This window comes from Trichoplusia ni, chromosome 19 (assembly GCF_003590095.1).
Source record: "Trichoplusia ni isolate ovarian cell line Hi5 chromosome 19, tn1, whole genome shotgun sequence".
Lineage (NCBI taxonomy): Eukaryota > Metazoa > Arthropoda > Insecta > Lepidoptera > Noctuidae > Trichoplusia > Trichoplusia ni.
The window spans coordinates 1,284,248-1,306,274 of NC_039496.1; the positions used below are offsets into that span (position 1 = coordinate 1,284,248).

Below are 22,027 nucleotides of genomic sequence, written 5' to 3' on the forward strand. Positions count from 1 at the left end.
CTTACAACAAATCAGTGACGTAAATACATTCAGAGAAAAGAAGAATGATGATGTATAAAGCCTAATTTCCGTCAAACGAAGGAAGATAAATTCCCTAACCACACCTTTGGGAAATAAGGAAAAAAAACATTTAGCATTCATTACCGGTTTGCTTCGCCCGCGACCTCAGATTTAATAAATCAAAGTTTCAACTTGTTTTTCTTCATGATTAGAATGTGGCGTCATAAATTGCTTAAAAAAAATATTTTTTGTTCTGTCCACAATATGTTTTACCAACGTACAGTAAAAGCCTACCATATAGCGAAGGTTAGAGCGTGTATCACACGGTGGGCATCCCCACCATAACTATATAAATTTAGAACCTTCTTTCTTTCTTTTTTCTCACACCATATTATCTGGTAGCAAAATTATTAGAAGACTTGAATAGAACTGCCGGAGATGAAGCTATCGTATCACAACACTGAACAATAATCCAAAACATCTATAAATCCGCTTCCATTTAGCATATAAAAAGAAAAGAATATACTGCCACATATTAGACAAAAAGTTTATAAAAGAGCGTAGGCGGGAAAATATAAATCACTCACAAACTGGCAACAGAAGTTAAATGTAGGAGATCAGCTTCACCCACTGAACGGTTGAGCGTAGGCAGGCCCTGTGACATTCTACAGATATACACCGTTAAAGGTCACAGCTCCCGACATAAATGCTCATTTCGTTTTATTGAAAACAGTTACCTAATGTAACTAGATAACGTTCAATCTCCAATAATGTTATCGGATAGCTTAGGGCCTTTGAATTTGGTAAACATTGAGTTATTTGTCAGTATGAATATAAAAATAAATGGCAGGCGTTTGAATCTTAGTTTGAGCAATGTTGGAGTTTAATGTAACCGGTCAAGTGCGAGTCAGAGTGTGAGTTCTGTACCAAAAGGTTAAAAAAAAATGCAATAAAAAATGGAACTTATCAAATTAATGAACACACTTTAAGCAACGGCTTCTCGATTCTTACTTTGAGTCTTTGTTATAATATAAAGTCATAGCATAGATTTGCAGATATTGTTGGCTTATTAATCGCTTTTACCCTTTGTATATGGAACAATTAAAACCAGTAAAGGCCTTATCATAGTTGCTACAATAATAAAATGAGCAAACATGCTCCGCCAATTGTTTCCTACGTCAAAAACGTGTATTAAAAGCCTCTAGTTCAATACTGGCAACGTTTCTGTTTTTAAAAAAGTCTATGATTGATTAAAAAAAAAGAAAAACGACGGTGTCAAGTATTAAACGCTTTTCCGATATTGTTTAGTTAACAGTTCGAATTTCGAACATTTTTTGTCCTCGGAAAACACTGGCTTTGTCATACCTGTTCGAATTTCAAAATAGAATAACAAAGTTCGTTCGGAAACTAGAAATTTGAACCTCGGAGCGGGATATTTTTACTTTTTAATTTAGTTTCTGTCGACAAAATGGCTAAAGTGTATAATTTGTGAGTCCACTTGTATATACGAAACTTTTCATAAACGTCACTTTTTTAAACTTCTTCTCGTTATACATACTGTTTTTATTATACTGCGCTGGCACGTTTGCTCAATATCGCTGGATTGTACTGATTTTGTTTAAACTTTTTAGTTTTTTTTTCTTCGAAATATATTTTGAGAGTTACTTCAAATACAAAACTTAAAAAAAAAGTAACACAACACTTTCTAGAATCACCAACTTATAAGTAGCTTAGTGATCAATTCACATTTTTCCTCTGTACGATTAAAAGCATTTTCCTGAAATCACCGAGACTTATGTCACTACAAAATTATAAAAAAACTTTCTTTAATTCGTAATTTTCTTTTTTAAATTAGATTCCTGGACTATCAATTCAGTTACATATACAGTCAAACAGACATCATCATACATCTATACATCCGGCACAGATTACGCATCAATCCACAGGTGGTTTAAATCATGTTCGTATAATACTTTTACGACATTCTCGTCTACTTCATTGATATTGTAAAAAGTATTCGAATATTAAAAACCTCGGCAGACTCGAGAGCAGACTTTTACAAAACAGTGATACTGAAAAGGCTAGACAAAAAATGTACAGATTCGTCAGGAAAGTCAAACATTAATGTGTGCTATGAGAAAAAAAAACACCCCTTATTAATGGAAACGAACTTAAATCATCTCAATTTTCCAATTTTTCACGTTTTTTATACACTCACTTTCTTGTTTGTTTGTTTGTCGTTCCGATTGGATTTTTGCAACTCAATTTAGAAGCACTTCCCGATAAGCTAGCGGGATGAATTTTTCAGGGTAGCTTCAAGCCCAATGACAACGTAAATGACAACTATAAAAACGGCTGGACCGATTTTGATAAAAATTTTATGGACATTTAAAAACGTGGGTTTTTAGATTTTTTAAAGCTATTTATAATTTTTAAAACAATACAAACATACAAATCCTTTCCATGCGTATTACATCACAACTTAAGAACAAAGACTAGATAGATACTTCTTTTTTAATAGTATCTCTACTGTTCCATTAAATTAATTTAAAAACTTTTCCAGCCAGTTGCTTCTGGGCAAAGGTCGCGTTCTCAATTAGTGGATATAAAAGAAATATTTTTATTGCTCACATTATGTTCGCGAATTTCTGCCCACAGTTCACAATAGATACCCGGGCGTCCAATTAACTTTTTACTAAATCCAGACCCTAAGTAAGAGAGGACGTTCGACCTTGGTTTGCGACTGATTTTCTGTTATATCTATGGATGTTATTTTTCTAAGTTTAGTAAAAAAATATAGGTGCATTGCACTGTTTCATAATAGTCACCAAAGTGGTAATAAAAACACACAAGGAATACATACAATTACTTTGACGTCAAATCTTTAATTTTGTTGTCAATGTCATGTGTCAGTTTTCCACGGACTGTCATAATGTCACATAGTCAAAATGAAATAATAGGCTTATTCCATGAAGCAGAGGGTGCATTACAAATGTGCATGCAAAAATGTAACGCATTGCTGACACTAAACGGTGGTTCGGATTTAGTCATTTAGTGGCCTGTGACATAAAAGAGACAGGAGACTTCACAAGTATTAAAAAACCATCACCTAACCGCATTTTTTTAAACCTAGCCATTTTTAAAGTATACTCTTAATTTAAAATTAATTAAAACTTTACGGTACCATCTAAAAATGCAAGATAAAATACAGCGGCCATTAATTCTGTATTTAGCAGCGAGAATCCGCTCAAGTGCCTAGCTTCACACTTACGACGACACGATTAAAAAATGGTACATCTTGACACAGTTTGCGACACCTGTATGGTGCCATGTACTGGTTGACAGGAGGAAGAAAATCTCCCGCCATTGAAGTAAAGACTTTTGACACCTTCGCAGCGAAGCTACTTAGATTTTTTTCGTTCCTGTAAGCTATTTGGAGTCAAAGCCTAGCTTTTGATACTCTTTCTTTGTACAAAATCTCATATTTTACGGAGTGAAGTGAAAATTTAAAAAAAATGGTAACTTGGAAAGAAATATCTTAAATGTAAGTAAAGATTAAGGTCTGAAACGTCACAACACTGCCTCTGGCCATATAAACCTTCTTATTCATATTCCTTTCAGGAACATTGCTTCCGTCTCTCTGCTCATCATTTTTAACAACGATAAACAGTTTCTCCTCAACTTTCCTCCCCGAAGCAACATTCAAACTTTTTCTAATGTAGATACTCATTTCTTATCCTGTCCAATCTTGTAAGTAAACACTTTGTTCTAAAACGGTACAAGTATTTATCAAAAGAACTTTCTCATGACATCACGATATTTCAGTATTTTCAAACTAAATATAGACCAGTTTTGATGTAAAATTGTACAGTATGAAAATCAGACCTTACTCGTTTTCCAAGTAATACATATCAATTCATCTCAATTAAAAGGACCGTAAATAACGAGCCAAAAATATACGCCCACGTAATCAAAGCAAAAGGCCTGTATGTCGAGGTCTCAAAACAATACTGTTAATATTCTTGAAGAGAGACAGTAATATACACAAAGTATTACGCGTTCTCTTTTCCACATGCCGACGGTACTGCTAAGAGTTTATACTACGCGCCCAAGCCTAAAATATGTACGTTTTAAAAAAGGAAAATGTTCAAACTGATTTATGAACGAGCAATGAGTTGGGTGTTCCAATTTTGAATAACATGACGTGTTTTTTTTTATGTTCTCGGCGTACAGGCTGATGTTTACGACTTCTAAGATGGCCTTGAAAATAGGTGCTATTGTAAAAAAGAAAGGAAATTAATTTTTGTTTATGCGGTTCTTGTGATGGTTTTTTAGTTTTTACATGAAGTCTTCTCTTTCTTATTTTAAATTTAGTAAAAGGCATTTTGATGATATATGTACATATAGTATAGTTCTGTTATTAAGAGTTAGCAATGAACAGCACATTTAATACATAAATTTTAACAATGGTGTGTTATAAGTACAACGGTATTTTATGAAAAAATATTATTTTTTAAGTTAAAACTTTATGTTTTTGATGAAGTTATTTTGCTGTTAGTGTGTGATTATCAAATTTGGTCCAGGCGTTTGAGAGCCAAGCATATAAATAACGCACTGTGATTCTTTACTTACAAGACTAGTCCGTAAGAAACACGATCGCGTCACTCTCATTGAAACTGAAGTACGTATAGTTCTCAAGGGAAATCTTACGACTGTCTTTGAATTTAAAATAGATTTAATCAATTTTATCACCACTATTACATAAATAGAACTGAGTTTATCAGAGATATCATTGGCATCATCGGCCTAGCCTTTCCCCAACTATGTTGGGGTCGGCTACCAGTCCAACCGGTTTCAGCTAAGTACCAGTGTTTTACAAGGAGCGACTGCCTATCTGACCTCCTTTACCCAGTTACCTCGGCAACACGATACCCCTTGGTTAGACTGGTTGTTAGACTTTTTCAAGCTTCTGACTACCTGTAACGACTGTCAAAGATGTAGGAATAACAGCCGGGACCCACAATTTAACGTGCCTTCCGAAACACGGAGGAACTCGTTATGACAAAGATGGTCACCCATCTACAGACCAACCGCGTCAAGCATAGCTTAACCTGTGATCGTATCACTTATGCGGTTATAACTTAGCCACGAGCTCCTCAGTTGAGTTTATCAGAGATAATGAAAGTATAATTTAAATATACTTAGAAATTACATCAAAATTCACTTAACATGATAAAGAAACGAATACAGAACCGAACACAGTAATTTCTGACAATAGAACGGTAGTAAAATAAGAACATTAAACAATTTTGTTAAGTTACCCACAAACTCATGCGGAGATCACGGACGTCATATTACAAGGACATATGTATAATGTGCGTCTGCTCGACTAGAAGTGTCAGAATTTTATCCTTCCCATGCTGATAAAGTTTATTTTATTAAGGTAGGTAAGTTATCATTGTGTCGCAACGGGATCCTCATTCATTAAAGTCACTTCTAGTAATGCACGCAGAATACCCATTCGTGGACTACAACATCACATACATTGTTCTGAACCCAAAGTAAGTTGCTGAAGCACTTGTGATATGGACTACACAAATGCTTGTCACATAAGGGTATTTGTCCCACGTATCATTTTACATAGTGGGTTTGGCGAGGTTTGTACCTTTCGGCGATCCGTGAAATCACTACGGATTGACCAATATATGGAAATAATAAGAATTTGGATACTGATCAGTATCAAAATCAAAATTACCATAAAATGATACTCATCACATCATTATTAAGGACCTTCTCGATACCTTGTAAAATATACTTAATGTTATGCAATTGGGACCGCATTTTAAATTAAGGTTAAGTACCAAAACATGATCCCTACAATTCTACCAGAACGAACGTCAGATTTAAATGAACTCGGGATAATACAATTCAAATATTCATTAAAAAGATTTTTATTCAAATCTTCTATACGGATTAACATTGAAATACAAAAAAAAGTTTACGAATTTGTGAAAAATAAAACCGAATTTGAAGATCCCACGTCTATACTAAGACTTAATTTAAAAATCAGATTAGCTTTACCTCATAAGGTCATTTCGAATAATTTAATTATTAAAGTTCTCCCGACATCTTGGTGAAACTGGCAAATTGGCAAGATAAAACTCTTGCTAATGTTAACAAAAAATATTTCTTGGCACGAAACATTGGGATATATTAATATTAGTTAGTTTTATTCATTAAGAGTTATATAAATGAAACAGGCCTTTGATTTTATTGCTTCGAGAAAAAAAATGCATTTATTTCCTGTAGCAAGCATGCACTATCAAAAAGCATTGATAATCTCGTTTTGTGTCGCTTTTGTACATTCTAACGCGTAGGATCGGAAAAACGGATTAGAAATATCACATTATTGTGCAATGCTTTCTGCCTGCAAGTGCGGGAGATAGCAACTGTTTTGCCTCCTGAATCCGTATAAAAATAATAGTTTCAAAATAAATGGAACTACTATTTGGTTTGCCACGAGAATTTTAGCGAATTGAAGAAGATTTTATTCACACTACATTTATTTATGCTTTTTTTGTTCATATTCCGCAGAAGAGTAGACGTAGGTAGGCAAAGATACATTTTAAGAGAAAACCTTATATCTGTAATAAGTCCAATAACTTTACAAGCCGGGAATTCAACAGAATATTTCATGAATAAACTCGGGCAATACTCACGAATACCTTGAGTTTCTGCCGATATCTGCTCATTTTATAATTCATGCCAAAACTGACGATCTTACACGATTACAATGGAACAAAGGATCTTACGCCTACGTTATGCCTCTCTGAAGAAAATAGCCCTATTTGAGCGTAAATAAAGCCCACGTAGATTTTTAAGCTAATCTTTCTACTTACGCCTACTTTAAATACGATTGATATCGTTTGAAATGTTTGTTTCGGGTAAATACAGCCTTTGATGCTATGATTATTTTTAAGGTTAAATTTGTCTTGTGAAACTATCATGTTAGTTTTTCGTCCTTAGAAAATAGATCGATACGGATCGGACAACAAAAAAAAACTACATTAATTAAATAATTTATAATAACATCCAAATTATAGATACTTAACTAGCTGTTACCCGCGACTTCGTCTCCGTGGATAGAAGATATAAGTTATGATTTACCTATACCTGCCCTTTTTTTCACATTTTCCATTGTATCTTCGCTCCTATTAGTCGTAGCATGATGTTTTATAGCCTACAGCCTTCCTCGATGAATGGTCTATTCAACACAAAGAATTTTTCAGTACTTTTTGGTAGCCGACCCCAACATAGTTGGGAAAAGGCTAGGCCAATGAGTTCCTGAGATTAGCGCGTTCAAACAAACAAACTCTTTAGCTTTATATATTAGTATAGAGTATAGATAAAAGCGCAATATAGAAGTCAAATGGGAAAATGCTATTCAACTTTAAAGAGTTCGCATATATTATGAAATATGAATCGTTATTTTAAATTAAGTGATAAAAATTGTTCGAGTTTTTGAAAATGAGTTTAGGTATTTTTAGTTATTCACATTTATAACCATAAATTATTCCACTTACAGAGAAATCTTAAACTTCCCAACATATTTTCATAAAGTAACCGATTTTAACATCTCAGTAACCAACTCTATTCAAATATAAACTTGCGTAGAAACACAAAGTCCCTAGCAACAGACACAAGAATAACGAATAATGTTATTGTAAGGTGGATCCTTGAGCCTACCGCGATCTCTTAATTTTAAACAACGACGAAAGCTTACAATTGTTAAAGCGAGACATCGCTCTACACTTCATATAGCGCTATCCCTCTTTCGCAACGCCAACAGTCTTACTTACAAGATGTCGTGGTAAGGCCTATCTTGTGTACTTGCGATCTGAGAAAGCATCAAACGAAATTCAGGAGAATCGTCTACAGAGATTCCCTTACGTAATAGCATAAAGTACTCTTTGTAGTTTTAATATAGTTGAGTACTTGAATAAAACGGGAATTTAAATGTACTTATAGAAATAAAGTTGCTTTAAGTAATGATTTAGATATATTGGTAACAAATAGAAAAAATAATGAGGTCATATTGACGGACATTTATCCATACGAGTTAAATTTTTTTTAATATTTAAGAAAAATAGTCAACGAGTTAACTTAACAAAGTACTCAATAATATTAATGTTTAAACTAAATCTATAAGAAACGAATTCAAACAGAGGAGTAGTCGTTTACCTAAACAATGGATTTAGGTACGTATTATTAAAAATATTTATGCTCTGATAACTTAGTGCTAAGATAGCAGTACCCTCAAATCAAGATATCGATTTTAATCTTAAATCCCGCACCGACTTTTTGAATGTTGTGTGCATTTTAAAAATAAATATCAATGATTCCGTGCTTCGGAAGGCACGTTATAGCCTGTATGTATCTCGTGACACTAGTCGCGAAAATCAGTCCAAACATTATTATTATAAATACACTAACAAACATGTATGCTACTACAACAAAGTCGATTCGTAAAATTTAAACCGTCTTCTGAAGTGTAGGATGTTTTTAATACGGACCTCAAATCTTATTTTATTGAACTATATTCGCGAACTCTACTTGAATAATGTATTGATAAAGCAATTTTCCATTTAAATCCTCTAATTGGTAAACCAAGCTTAAGACTTTAAACGCAGATTACTCATAGGTACTATACACACATGGTGTATGTGTTTGTGTCCGTTCTCCGGCAATAATCCCTTAGTCGCCTTTACCGATACTCGTGGGAAGCTGGGAGACGCTGCAATGTGTAACCGAACCTTACGATAGAGATACACGTTACGTATTATCTAACAAGTTATAGATTAGTGGCTAAACAAATGATTGAGGTCTGAAAATTAAATGTTTTTGTAAAAAAAAATGTTAAGATTTTGTTTTGTAGGCCTCCGTGCCTATAAAAATCTATATCTATATACTAATATATAAAGCTGAAGAGTTTGTTTGTTTGTTTGTTTGAACGCGCTAATCTCAGGAACTACTGGTCCAAATTGAAAAATTCTTTTTGTGTTGAATAGACCATTCATCAAGGAAGGCTTTAGGCTATAAACCATCAGGCAGCGACCAATAGGAGCGAAGATACAATTTAAAATGTGAATTAAACAGGGCAGTTATAAATCATAACTTATATCTTCTACCCACGGGGACGAAGTTATAATATATATATAGACGAAATAATATATATATTACTAGCTATTGCCCGCGACTCCGTCTGCCTCGACTTCAGTTTACAGCGTTCGGTGGTCCCTGTTTTCAAGGAAATACATCCCCTTAGTGATCTTATAGCTTTTACATACCTTTTCAATTCTCCCTCGGGAACCACTTAAAAAAATCGGAATAAAAGGTAGCCTATGTTCTTTTCCATGTCAATGGCTATATGCATACCAAATTTCATTAAAAATAACCGTAATGAGTCACAAAGTACTGCCAGATTCAGATTGATGGACAGAAAAGACTTAATCTTTAGAGGTAATTTAAATTACACATTTTCACCACGACAGTTACCTCATTAATACGTCTTTTTGAAAACATGTGTCCAAGTAGGTGAGTGACATTTCCGCACCGCAAAGAAACCACGACCTCATTGCAGGGAAATAGTATTCTTTTAATTCCTTTTTTTTTTAAGCTCGAACAGTGTCATAAATATCAGTACACACTGTTTACTGTGATATCAAATGACACGATTTCTGACTAACAATCATAATTTTGGTGGCTAACTATGGAAAGTAATCGCGACATCAATATCAAACAATACTTTTTGACAAGCTACTATAGCCACTGGCTTTTGTTTATGAATTATCGAAAGTAAACATTAAAGAGTCAAAGCACGATAAAGGATCAAGTACTCATATTATGAGCTTAGATCAGGACTGTTGGTATTGTGAAAGTGAGACAGCAATACAAACACGTAACTGTGTCTCGCTCCCACGACAGGCACACTCGTGCTGTAAGTGCGCATAGTAAATAGGGTCCGTGAGGGTGGCTTTATCATTTTCTTATCAAATACAATGACCAACTATGGTTCCATGTCAACATTGTATAACCAGTAAGCGATAATTTAAATAGTTTTGGGGTTCTACTATAATTATCATGAAAAAAAAACATGTGTCGGTGCAATTTGATAATTTTGGCAAATTGATCTATGTTTACTTAAGGTTATTTGTATGACTTAAGTAAAAAAAATCGCTTAAAAATAGCTATGAATATGATGCGTTCGATTCTACACATTAATAAGAATTCAAACATGGGGGCAAAACACGTAGAACTGTTTAAAACTAGAACTGTGGCTTAAAAAAAAAAAAAAATTAAGTCTTAATTCGCCATGTCTCACCAGTCTCATGTTTCTTAGTATCTGAAGAATAATTTTCCTTTCTAGAAGACCTCAATTCATCCAAATATCTTAATACTAAACTCCAACTAACCTGGAAGACCTTTTAAACCTCTATACGATACTTGAGAGATAACTTCCTTTTTTGACTTAATTTAATAAAAAAATAAACACCAGACTTTCAGACATCCAAAAGATTGCAGATTTCAGTATTGGTATTAATTCTAAATTTACATTTCTTCTTATAAAAAACAGTTGAACAATATGATCAGTTTTTTGTCCATCTGTCTATCTGTTGAGCAAACTTTTTTTTATTTTTTCAACTCCTCTATAATTGAAAGAATATATGAAGATTATTCAAATGAAAGAACATTCTATAAGATCTTCATCGGGAACGCAAATAAATAATAATTTCGATCATAAATACACCCTTTGAAGTGGCATTTCGTAGATTAAATATTACTTTTTAGATTAAAGGAGTACGCTATTGTATTGTAAGCGTTATTGATATTTCACTATAATGAAACATATTGTGTCCCACTTTTAATCAACTTCTACAAGCCTTACAATTTTAATTACGGTTGTTTGATTAATTATAGGTTGTAAAATGGATTAACTGCTTAAATAGAATGAATGATCAATAATACCACATTTTTTTTAACATATTCATTCGCGGGGAAAGGTAAAAATGTAGTAATTGATTTTTGGGTCAAATAACATATTACCATAATATATCATACTTAAGCTTTTAATTAAAGAATATGCATATTTCGACATACGACGTTGACTTAAAAAGGATAGGTGGCTCTTACTAGGCGCAAAAGGCAGAGGAGTGGGTGTTGTGGTGCAATTTCGGGGAGGCCTATATCTCGCTGTGGTGTTCGATAGACTGAACTCATTCATTGATACTCAAATAAAAAAATAAGAACAGGTAAATTCGGATTGACCTAGTCAAAAAGAAAAAATCGGTATGTTATTAATTAACTTCATTCTTTTTAGTTCGAAAACAAAGGCTATGACAAACATGGCATAATCTATTCAAATATACATGGATCAGTACAAAGTAAGTCACAGTATTACACAACGGTATTCGTAGCATGTATAAATTGTAGATATTAACCAAATGTTGGCGAGACACGCGAAACGTACTCACGGTCAATGCAAGGGATTAATAAGGTTAATATCTAATCTGTACTTAGCTGTATATACAGGTTGTTGTTGATTGTATAGCTTGTATATGATCGTGCTTAATAATATTATAAGGGTCAATTTTGTGTTTGTTTGTTATGTACTGTATAAACAGTTGATTTGATTTTGATGCAATTTGGTGTGAGAGTAGTAAGAACTTTAAGTGTTGGTTTCTGTTTGCTACGATTATCGAAATTCCGGCTTGCAAAACCGAAGTTAAAAGGTCAAAATAAACCGTATTAAAAAATGAAGATTACTCAACTATAATTTAAACTAAGCAAAAAAATATCATCACAAACTCTAATCTATATCTATACTAATATATAGAGCTGAAGAGTTTGTTTGTTTGTTTATAGGAGCGAAGGTACAATGGAAAATGTGGTGTGTGTCCGTTCAAAAATTCCTAACTTATATCTTCTAACCACGCGGACGAAGTCGCGGGCAACAGCTAGTTAACTATATTCGCAAAACAAGAAATGTTTATAATAACTACATGTGTATCATTCGTAAAAACCATACACCCTTAAAAAAACATCCTATATGTTGACATAGTACTTTTACGATTCTCAGGGGTAGTCAACCTTTTGATTCACAAATACGTTCGGTATTTAATACCAGTCTTGGTAAATATTGATTGGATTGGATTCAGCCTTGTGCTGCGGCTGTTATAAGCGATTGCAGCCATTCTATACTACATTATATAGTGTTCAACTATTTGTAGAGAAAAAGGAGCTCGTGGCTAAGCTATAACCGCATAAGTGATTCGATCACAGGTTAAGCTATGCTTGACGCGGTTGGTCCGTAGATGGGTGACCATCTTTGTCATAGCGAGTTCCTCCGTGTTTCGGAAGGCACGTTAAATTGTGGGTCCCAGCTGTTATTCCTACATCTTTGACAGTCGTTACAGGTAGTCAGAAGCTTGTAAAAGTCTGACAGCCAGTCTAACCAAGGGGTGTTGTGTTGCCCAGGTAACTGGGTTGAGGAGGTCAGATAGGCAGTCGCTCCTTGTAAAACACTGGTACTCAGCTGAAACCGGTTGGACTGGTAGCCGACCCCAACATAGTTGGGAAAAGGCTAGGCCAATGATATTTGTAGAGAAAGAAACCTCTTTATATGCTAAATTTGTTTGAAAAGACTAGTTTACTCGGACAGTCTGGGATTTGAAAGCACTATCTTTAGCCGTCGTAAGTTTTTTACTTTTTGTTCTGCAGTTTTGTGAAATTAGTATTCTTGTTTCTTAACTGTAATTTCTTCCCTAGGTTTATGATTTGCTAATTTTTTTTTAGGTTTTTTTGTGAATAAAGACGAGTCATATTATTTATGTTTATAGATAAGCTACTAAGTATATTAGTTTCTTTTAAAGCCTTGCAATAAAGACAAGTTACATTTCTACTAAGCTACAAAACATTACAACAAAAAAAATAGGACCTTGTAACTATTTACAATGTAATTTAGGTAAATGATTAAGATTTACAGTTAGTCTTGATTTGATAAAAATCAAGATTGCATAAGCCCCTATAAATCCCTTAAACAATATTAGTTACATATATAATTGTATATGTCTAAGTTCGAAAAAGAAAACACTTAAATATTATAACAGCGTTCATTTTCTTTCTCTGCCGATAGAATGCAATAAAGACCGACCAGTACTCTCAACTCTCAAACTTCATGCATTTATATGAAACTTCTAAAGAGTTTAGATAAAGTTATGCTTCATTGAATCGTTTGAAACTTCATTTTCTATGTTGAAAATAAAGTCTTTTAAAATATAAATTAATTGTTGAGGTTGGATCGATGAAAAAACCTCGACAATTTGTAAGAGAACGCCTATACGAATAGAATATAAATATTGTACATACCATATTTTAAGCAAAAACTCTTTTGTTCAGTTACTTTGGTGAAGATGATTCACACTTAAAAAAGACCCAACCGGGGTCCTTAATCATGAGCTGACGCGGTCGTCGAGTCGCAAGTCGAACTATCCCGATATTCTTAATAAACCCGTGAGAAAACCGTTGCATCTTAAACTAATCTACAATTTTGAAACAATAATTAATAAAAATATATTTAAAATACATTACATTACAATGCCGACAAAATCAGTATACCTTCAGTGTCATAGTAAAACCTCATTAGAATAATATAATCATATTGTAACAGTATTGAGTATACCGTAGCACATTTAAATGAGGTCATTCAACTTCTAGGTCACATCGACACCTGATACACGTGCTCAAAACAATTGAAACCTAATCAATTGTTTTGTTTATTTTTTCATAGTATTTACTACTATGAGTTTAAGGCACGTTAACACGGCGAAAAAGAATATATTTTTTAAGGTAGGGGATATCAAATAATCAATGCAGAGTCCAATATTGTGATTAGATGTTAGTCATTTTATTAAGTAATCACAACCGAATAATGCTGTGTTTTTAAAGGTCTATTTGGCGTTTTTATTTTCTTTTTATTTTACGTTAATATTCAATTATTGTTATAATATTATGTAATCCATAATAGGCGTAAAAGTAAGGGTATTTTCTTAATTTAAATCATTATCACAATACATTAGACAATAATCTGTGTTACTCAGTTTTGCCCACAGAAACGCTACATTGATACCGATCCTGCATTGGCTCACATAAATAAAAAATATCGTATACACAAAAGTTTAAAAGTTTCTATAGCCAAGCTATGCTGTGATCTGAACGCTGTTAAAAATAAAGAGAATGTCTCACAACTCTTGTTCATAAGAATAACAATCATTATTTAACAAAAAGCTTTCTTTAGTAGGTCGTTTCTTTTGATTGACACACTCACGACATAGCCGGATTAAATTAGTCTAAAAATAAGTGACACGGCTAATATAGCCGGTAATACTCCTGAGTAAACGTGGGCGTGAGAACATACCTAACAAATAACAATGTTACACGCGTTTGAATGGATTAATCAACGTTTTGACAACTCCACAAGAAACTCAGATTCGCATGTAATACAATTCTTTGGGCGAGTTTCACAGTAGCGTGCGAACGCGATCAACAAAGTTAATCTCGGTTCGCGCTTAACGCTCCAACTCGTGTTTCACTAATATAAATTCAAAATATGCGCAAAAACAATTGCCATTTCGACTTCCATATTTGTAAATTTTAGGCTCGATAAATGGAACGTGGTTTCTCTAAACGCAGTTTTAATGTAAAGGTGAAATTGGCTCTTAAAATACCATCCGAACCAAAGCCGAAAAATGTAATCAGAGTGAATAAATAAAGAGATTGGAACGCCTTCTGCTGACATCATTTACTTTGCGTACATTCATTATGTACAGAATCCCACTTATTTTATAGCGTGGCGGGATTAGATACGCACTCGAAAGGAAACAAAAGATATTTATGAAGCAGGAAAGCTGACGCGAAAGTACGAAATATTGATGAGTATTACAGTAAGATTTAATAAATACTGATCTTCTAAATACAACAAACAAAACTTATAAGATCACGATGTTAGTAGTGTTAACTTGTATAATGTCTTTTAGTTACAGAAAGGTATCTTGTTATGGTCACGACCTACATCCGCATTAAATGGGGCAGAACATAATGTTACACTATAGCTATAGGCTCAGTTCCCTGCGTGGCTCGCCGATGCGCTGCCACTATTGAATTAACTACCTCACTTCAGATAATGCGGCCTTTCTTCAATACCAACGAAGACGTCTAAATACATTCAACTTTGCGGTCCTTGAAATTAACACGATGTACAAAGCTGGTTCAACGTTGAGGCATAAACAAAACACTTTAATAGCGCGCAATGTAATACAAAATTTTAGCTTAGTCGAAATTATCGCTAAAATAAAGCTAGTGTGCTATAGTGGTTTTAGCTCTATGTCTTTCTTGGAATTATGACGCACGATAATGAAATCTCTGTGAACGTGAAGAGCAACATACAACGAGAGCCTTGACTATGACCTTTATAACCAACACCGTTGACACACGCTGATATACGAACGTAACCCACGCAAAACAAACTAATATATCGAAACTGGTAATCAAACTTTATTTATCTGATATTGGCTACACAAAAACTTGTCAGAAACACATTAAAACTGCGGTCATAGCTACCGATAATGTGTTTTGTGTGTGTGGGAATCGTTTCTTACAGAAATACGTGTTTTTCTTAAGTATTATAAATGTAACGTGGCTAAAGGTTGACGGAATAACGTAGCCACAGCCAGGTCCTTAGCCCTGGCGGCGGCAGGTACCTGGACATATTCGATACGCGTCCATAACGACCACAAATTGCTGCGTAACTCTCGTATATCTTAACACAAAGCGGGTTAGCATCATTAGCCGGCACACAGCACTATATACCTGTGACGCTGAGCAAGGACATGATGGGACGAACGCCCGTCTGGCCTGGCTGGCCCGTCGACCCGAGGCGGTCGGCGGGGCCGGCGCCTCACCGGCCGCCACGGGGCGCCATTAGTAGCACACGCGCGCCCGGCTCAACGCGCGGCCGGCGACCGACTGACGCCCGGCTCTCCACTATACCCACTAGTACCTACTAGCGTCCTCGCGCACGCGCACTCGCCGCCTTCTGACATCACCGGTACCCGGATTATTTTCGCCCGGCGAGGTAAATACCCTCACATCGATCGAGCCCGGTTAAACTTGATGCAATTATTGCACTGCCCTAGTCCTTACAGATGCAGTTTTAATGACCGCTAACGAACCCGACTCCTTTGGAAGCAGGTGTTGGCGACAACCCAACCATTATTAGTACGCGGACTGTTTTCACGCTTTTTAATACGCGAACAGATCGTAAGCTACAGAAGTTTGAAACGAGTTTCAGTGGTAACTCGTTAATTATTTTACTCAAATTAAATTGAGGAAAAGTTTTTATTACACCAGCGACTCTTTTTCCTTAACATACGCGACAAAAGTACTTGTGAAACGTTAGCTGTGGTGCCGAGCTGGCACTGAAAAACCGGTTTGGAATAAAGCCTAGGTCACTCTTAGGGTCATGTATAATACTAGGAGTTTGTTTTTTTTTTCATATGATGTCATATCTATGTACTTAAATCAATAAAAAATAAAGTTTTCTAACATTATGAATATATAATATTATCAATAAAACTGTCGATCCCGTCAAGCACATCCGTCGTAGCCGTCTTGAACATGTCATATTGTCTTTGAAATATTTTCTCAGCAAAACAAAATGTGTTCAAGTAAAATTAATTTATCAAGAGAACAAAATTATAAGTTTACTTGAAACAAACCATTTAAATCGCTACGGTTGGATGAATAAAATCGCTTTACAGAACCGAGAATTTTGTAAGGTAGTGTTATAAAGCGCTTTTGAAGCGTAAAAGTTCAGGAGTATTACTCCATTACCGAAAAGGTTTAAGACATGAAGAGCCAATATACTGCTACGACACTTTACAAAACGTCGTAGAATGATTATAGCGTATTTTCGTAGCAACGTAGCCCAGATTCTGATACGTCACTATATCAATATTATTCCCTAGTTGCATTTTACTATGTCTGCGGATCTGTCTGCCAAAACACTCACCCCTGCAAAGTGTATTTGTAGCAAAGACCTTGCACCCAACGAATAGTTTAATAATAGTTACAAGGTAAAGTTGCTACGATCTTATTTGCACCTTGAAAGTGCTACAAGTTTATATTGTGCTACGCGTTGCGTAGTACGCTGCTACGACGCTATTCTTAGCTCGCAGCGTGGTCCACTCTTACGTAATCAATCAATTTAATGCGAACAATGTTTTAAGGAGCGTTTTATTAAGAACAGTTTTTCGCCAAGTATCAAAACATTTCGGAATTGATACTTGTAAGTGCTTCTAGGTATAGAAATATTATGTCATTTCATTCCATCGTATTTCGAAAGTAGGTTTCAAGTGTCAAGTGCAAAATTAAATTATACAGCGAAATAGGAATTTAATCACGTAGTCGGCGACTGCAACTAACGGGTTATAAATTCATTGCACGTCGCGAAACGCCGCGGGCGTGCATGCACTAACCTGCCACTTCCGACTCTTGTATTCTGACACATGACGGATTTTTAGACGGGAAATAAATGTTCTATTCACCTTAGAATAATGATTAAACACTGAATGGTGGGCGTGATTTATTATAGTGATGTGCGAATATTTGGTACAAAAATAATATAAAATAATTGGCAAAACATGACACGATAATTTATAATAATAATACGAGTACTTTGACTAAGTATAGCAAAGTAATGGATTTTTTAATTAAAGATTACTGTAATTCACGAAAATTATTTGTTATAAATGTAAAATACAATAAACAACCTGTAATCAAAAGTTTTCAATAAAGCTTATAATTGAAGGATATAATGCTCTTATCAGCCTCCAAGCACATGGCTATTAAATCAGAATTACCTGACCATTTTGTTAATATAATAAGATAGAGGATTAATTTTCCGCTATAATTAATATGAACAATTTTCTTTAATGTAATCAATCGCTCGCTTTTAAGTCCATCGAAGGATTATAGAGATTTGTCGAACCATTACTTGAAACATAAACCGTAATCTATTGCAATCATTTAAGTGGTACGAGGAGAACTAAAACTTTTACAACTTTCATCATGTTTTTGTATGGCTGCCTAAAGAAGTGTCACACAAAATGCTAAAAATAAAACTAAAAGAGATATTCGAAGTAGCGATAGAAGCTTTCATGTTGTATGTTCATTTATTTCTTCCATTATAACTTCTGAATGCCTAAATCGATTTTGATGCACTAATCGTTGAAAGTTATATTATACTATTACAATATCTTGAGTACATACCATAGACTACGTTAACTTTACGATTTTTTTACGAAAAAAATTAAATTTAAAAGAGATGAAGACCACCCTTTTAGCAAAATAAATTCTTTCATTTTATCTTAGGAATCAGACCAATTTTCTAATCAAAATTCATAAGTTGTAAATCTACATATATACCTGTTATTCATTATTTTAATTGTAGCAAAACCCTTTAACTCCATAATTCCCCTTCAATCCTAATTATCACTGTAGTTCGTCTCAAAACAAATAAATTTGTCTTTAATTGACCGATAACACAAAGTGATATGAAAGACACGAGGTTGTTCTTAACGGTGGATTAAGATTTAACCCCTGGTTAAGCAGCTCTTATCGTAAGACGACTTGATCCAATTAATACATTGCGTTAGTTGGTACACATGATAAACGCTTTGTTTTTATTTCTTAGCGTATAGGTGTTTCATCATTTTTTTTTAAATAAAGATTGGCTTGAGTTTAAAGAATCTTTATTCTAAAACAAACAAATATAAAAAACTATACAGCATGCAGGAATACGAATAATTACGAAAATAGTAACAATATATTTACTATTTTTAATATGAAATTTTACTGGTAAGTACAAAATTATATTGAGTACAAAGTGGTGAGATAACTACTCCACAAATCCGTTTATCATCCAGAGAAGGCGATACGAAGAGGCAATCACGATACGCTTTTACCCACTGCGTACGGATCCCTGAAAACAATAATTGTAGGAATGTAGTTAGTAAAAAGATATAAAGTAATGCCTATATAACTTTAACAATTGAGTTAAATCAATCAAATACCCACATTCAATTTGTCAGTATACCTAAACAGTGTTTTGAAATTCAAAACGTTTTTGTATGTATTTTAGTAAATACTGCATACCACTGCAGCAGCACTGGGACTCTTTCAAATCCCTAAGTTTTTATTTTCGTATTTTCCCAGAGTTTTACATAAATATCTGACCTTCACAATCCAATATCAGAGACACCGGTGTCTCCAAGAAGCTGAAGAAGTACCACTACCTCTTTAAGTACAACAGTTGTCTGTGTAAGTAGGACAGAGCAATACACGGTGTAGAGTGTTGTCTCTCTTTCGCACCTACAAAAGTATGACTTTAGGAAGTGGTAGTAGGTACCTGTAGTGAATATGAAAGGTAAACAATAAAGCTGGGGTGGCTCAAAATATTCTGCAGTAGACAAAGAATTCCAATCGGAAAATGCAACGGAATACCTGAAGCTGTGAAAAAATCAATTCAATTTCGATGTCTTTCAACAGATGTAAGTGTAATTTGGAGAATACATTTATTATTATATAGTTTATATAGTTAATTTATGAACTGTTTTTAATTTATGGGAATTTCATAAATTCTTCAATTAAAAGAAACTCTTTGTTCTATTAGATTTATACTTTTTTAATTATTCTATATGTAAAAACACGTGTTCCAACGACTCTACCTCCAAAAAAACTCATCAATGAAAACGAAAAAAGCAAATCACGTAAAAACTCCTTCCTTTGTTCTTACAAAATGTCCGATCGCGTCCGAATGTTTGTTTGCGGCAAAACGTTTACACAAATAATCTTTGTCAATGAGTTGTACCTACCGTTACGTAACCTGCACGTGGTGTCGCGTCACTCGGCCCTTTCCGACCTTTAGCGGGAACGACCGAGTCCGATACGAATATCGATCGGAGGGGACCGCGAACGCGCGACACGATTGTGACGTCACGCGTCGCACGACGACAAAATGTTACATATAGAGTCGCAGATATACAAAACTCTACCTTATTTTTTGTAACCTAAAGTTTTAAGTTGATTGTGTTCTGTCCAGTTTGGGTATATACTTTTATATTGGTAAGTTATAATGGTGGCGGTACCGCGTGCAAGCCTCCTGACCCACATTGCGGACGATGCGTACTGCGTATGCACCTGTTATACTAGCCTAGTACCGATAGTACGAGAGCATTACGCTCAACATGTGAGTCGATCAACAACGGGGTGCAAGAGATCAGTTTACCTCTAGTTGGTAACTTTATATTTGCGCAGTAGCGAAGTCGATAAAAGCAAGTTTTGATAAACGATATCCGATATGCACTGTGCTTGTTTAGTTACAGATTGTACGAGTAGGTAGCACGGAGTATTAATAGATGAACATTTGTACTTGGGCTTATTAGTAAGGCAGTAGCTGTAATTTATTAGGACGATGGTTCGTACTTTATATGAAAAATAGGGTATTACTTTAGTAAGATTTGGCAGCAAAATGTATTAGGAATATTAAGTCAAACGACAACCAAGTGGTAATCTCTTTGTTACCCCTAACTTGTATTTACTGTAATAAAATTAAACTTTACCTACCAAAGAATAAATGTACTGTAATGTTTAGATATAGAGAGCCTTAAAGAAACGTTTAGTCACGTGAACAAATTTATCGAAAATGTACTACAAATACATAATAACTCAAGTAACACCTAATAAACCTTAAAGCATTAACTTGATTGAATGAACCCTACAATTAATTGGATATCGTAGCAGTCAATTCTAAATTTAGTAACGTCTTCATTAAGAGAGATCTAAGAGGAGCTACGTCTACAAGAAGTTGGCTACGAAATGCTACGAAGCGTAACGCGGTCACAAAAACTATGCTACGGGGGCAAAAACCCATCCAAGCGTTACGGATTTCGTCTTATGAGCATTAACCATTTTGTTAAGAGGCACGATGTTAAATTTAATGAATGTTAATACTTTGTTTTTTTTTTAAATGATGATTTGGAATAAATCCCTACTAATATTATAAATGCGAAAGTAACTCTGTCCGTCTGTTACGCTTTCACGTCTAAACCACTGAACTAATTTTAATGAAATTTGGTACAGAGATAGAGTTTACCTTGAGAACACAGGATAGTTTTTATCCCGGACTTTTGAAGAGTTCTCTTGGAAACGAAAAGCTAGTATTATTATAATACTTTTTATAAAATCGCAGCTTTTAACAGAAGTCTTTATATCTAGGTTCGAATAGGAACGTCTATCTGATCTGGAACTAAAATAATGAATCTCATCAAAATACAAAGTGAACGTCTTTCTGCATGTTACTTATGTTTTTAGAAACCCCTGCCACACAGGGATTGCGGCAGAACTGTTGTGATCGCTATAATTTTTCAGTCTAGGAAATCTTAAGGTGGTCCTTTATGTGCGTATCATCACATAAAGGACTTTGCATTGCCATTGACTAAATATTGGAGACTTTACATGGCGGTTCAGGTTTTATTAGTAGGAGGCCCCATGCAATCACACTAACTATAATAAAGTCGTAGAAATGTGATATCAAAATTTTTAAAAATGCTTGCTGATTTGCAAACCATACCGAAGCCAAAACTTCTTAGGATTTTTGTCTGTTTTTGGGATTGTATGTTTGGGTGTGAGCGTTTGTGAACACTAATCTCAGAAATGGCCAATGTCTATTGCACACCAAAGAAGTCAAGGGTAAGAAGTAATTATTAGGTCATATTTAGGTGATAAAAACAACAATAATTACATCATAGATTTTACTGAAATGTATCAATTGTCTTTTTATTCGAAGAGTAACTATTAAAATAGGAAACTACACGACATTAAATACTTATAGACAAACATTTGGTACATTTAC

General features: G+C 34.4%; 1 protein-coding gene across 1 annotated transcript in view; it reads right to left on the reverse strand.

Annotated features, from left to right (window-relative positions):
- The window catches only part of LOC113503453 (phorbol ester/diacylglycerol-binding protein unc-13-like), a 108,771-nt gene extending 92,596 nt beyond the window's left edge, over nt 1-16,175 (reverse strand). The window contains exon 1 of the mRNA XM_026885433.1: nt 15,925-16,175. Coding sequence (XP_026741234.1) covers nt 15,925-15,946 — 22 coding nt within the window. The 5' untranslated portion in view covers nt 15,947-16,175. The remainder of the gene's footprint in view (nt 1-15,924) is intronic.
- Nucleotides 16,176-22,027: the final 5,852 nt, after the last annotated feature.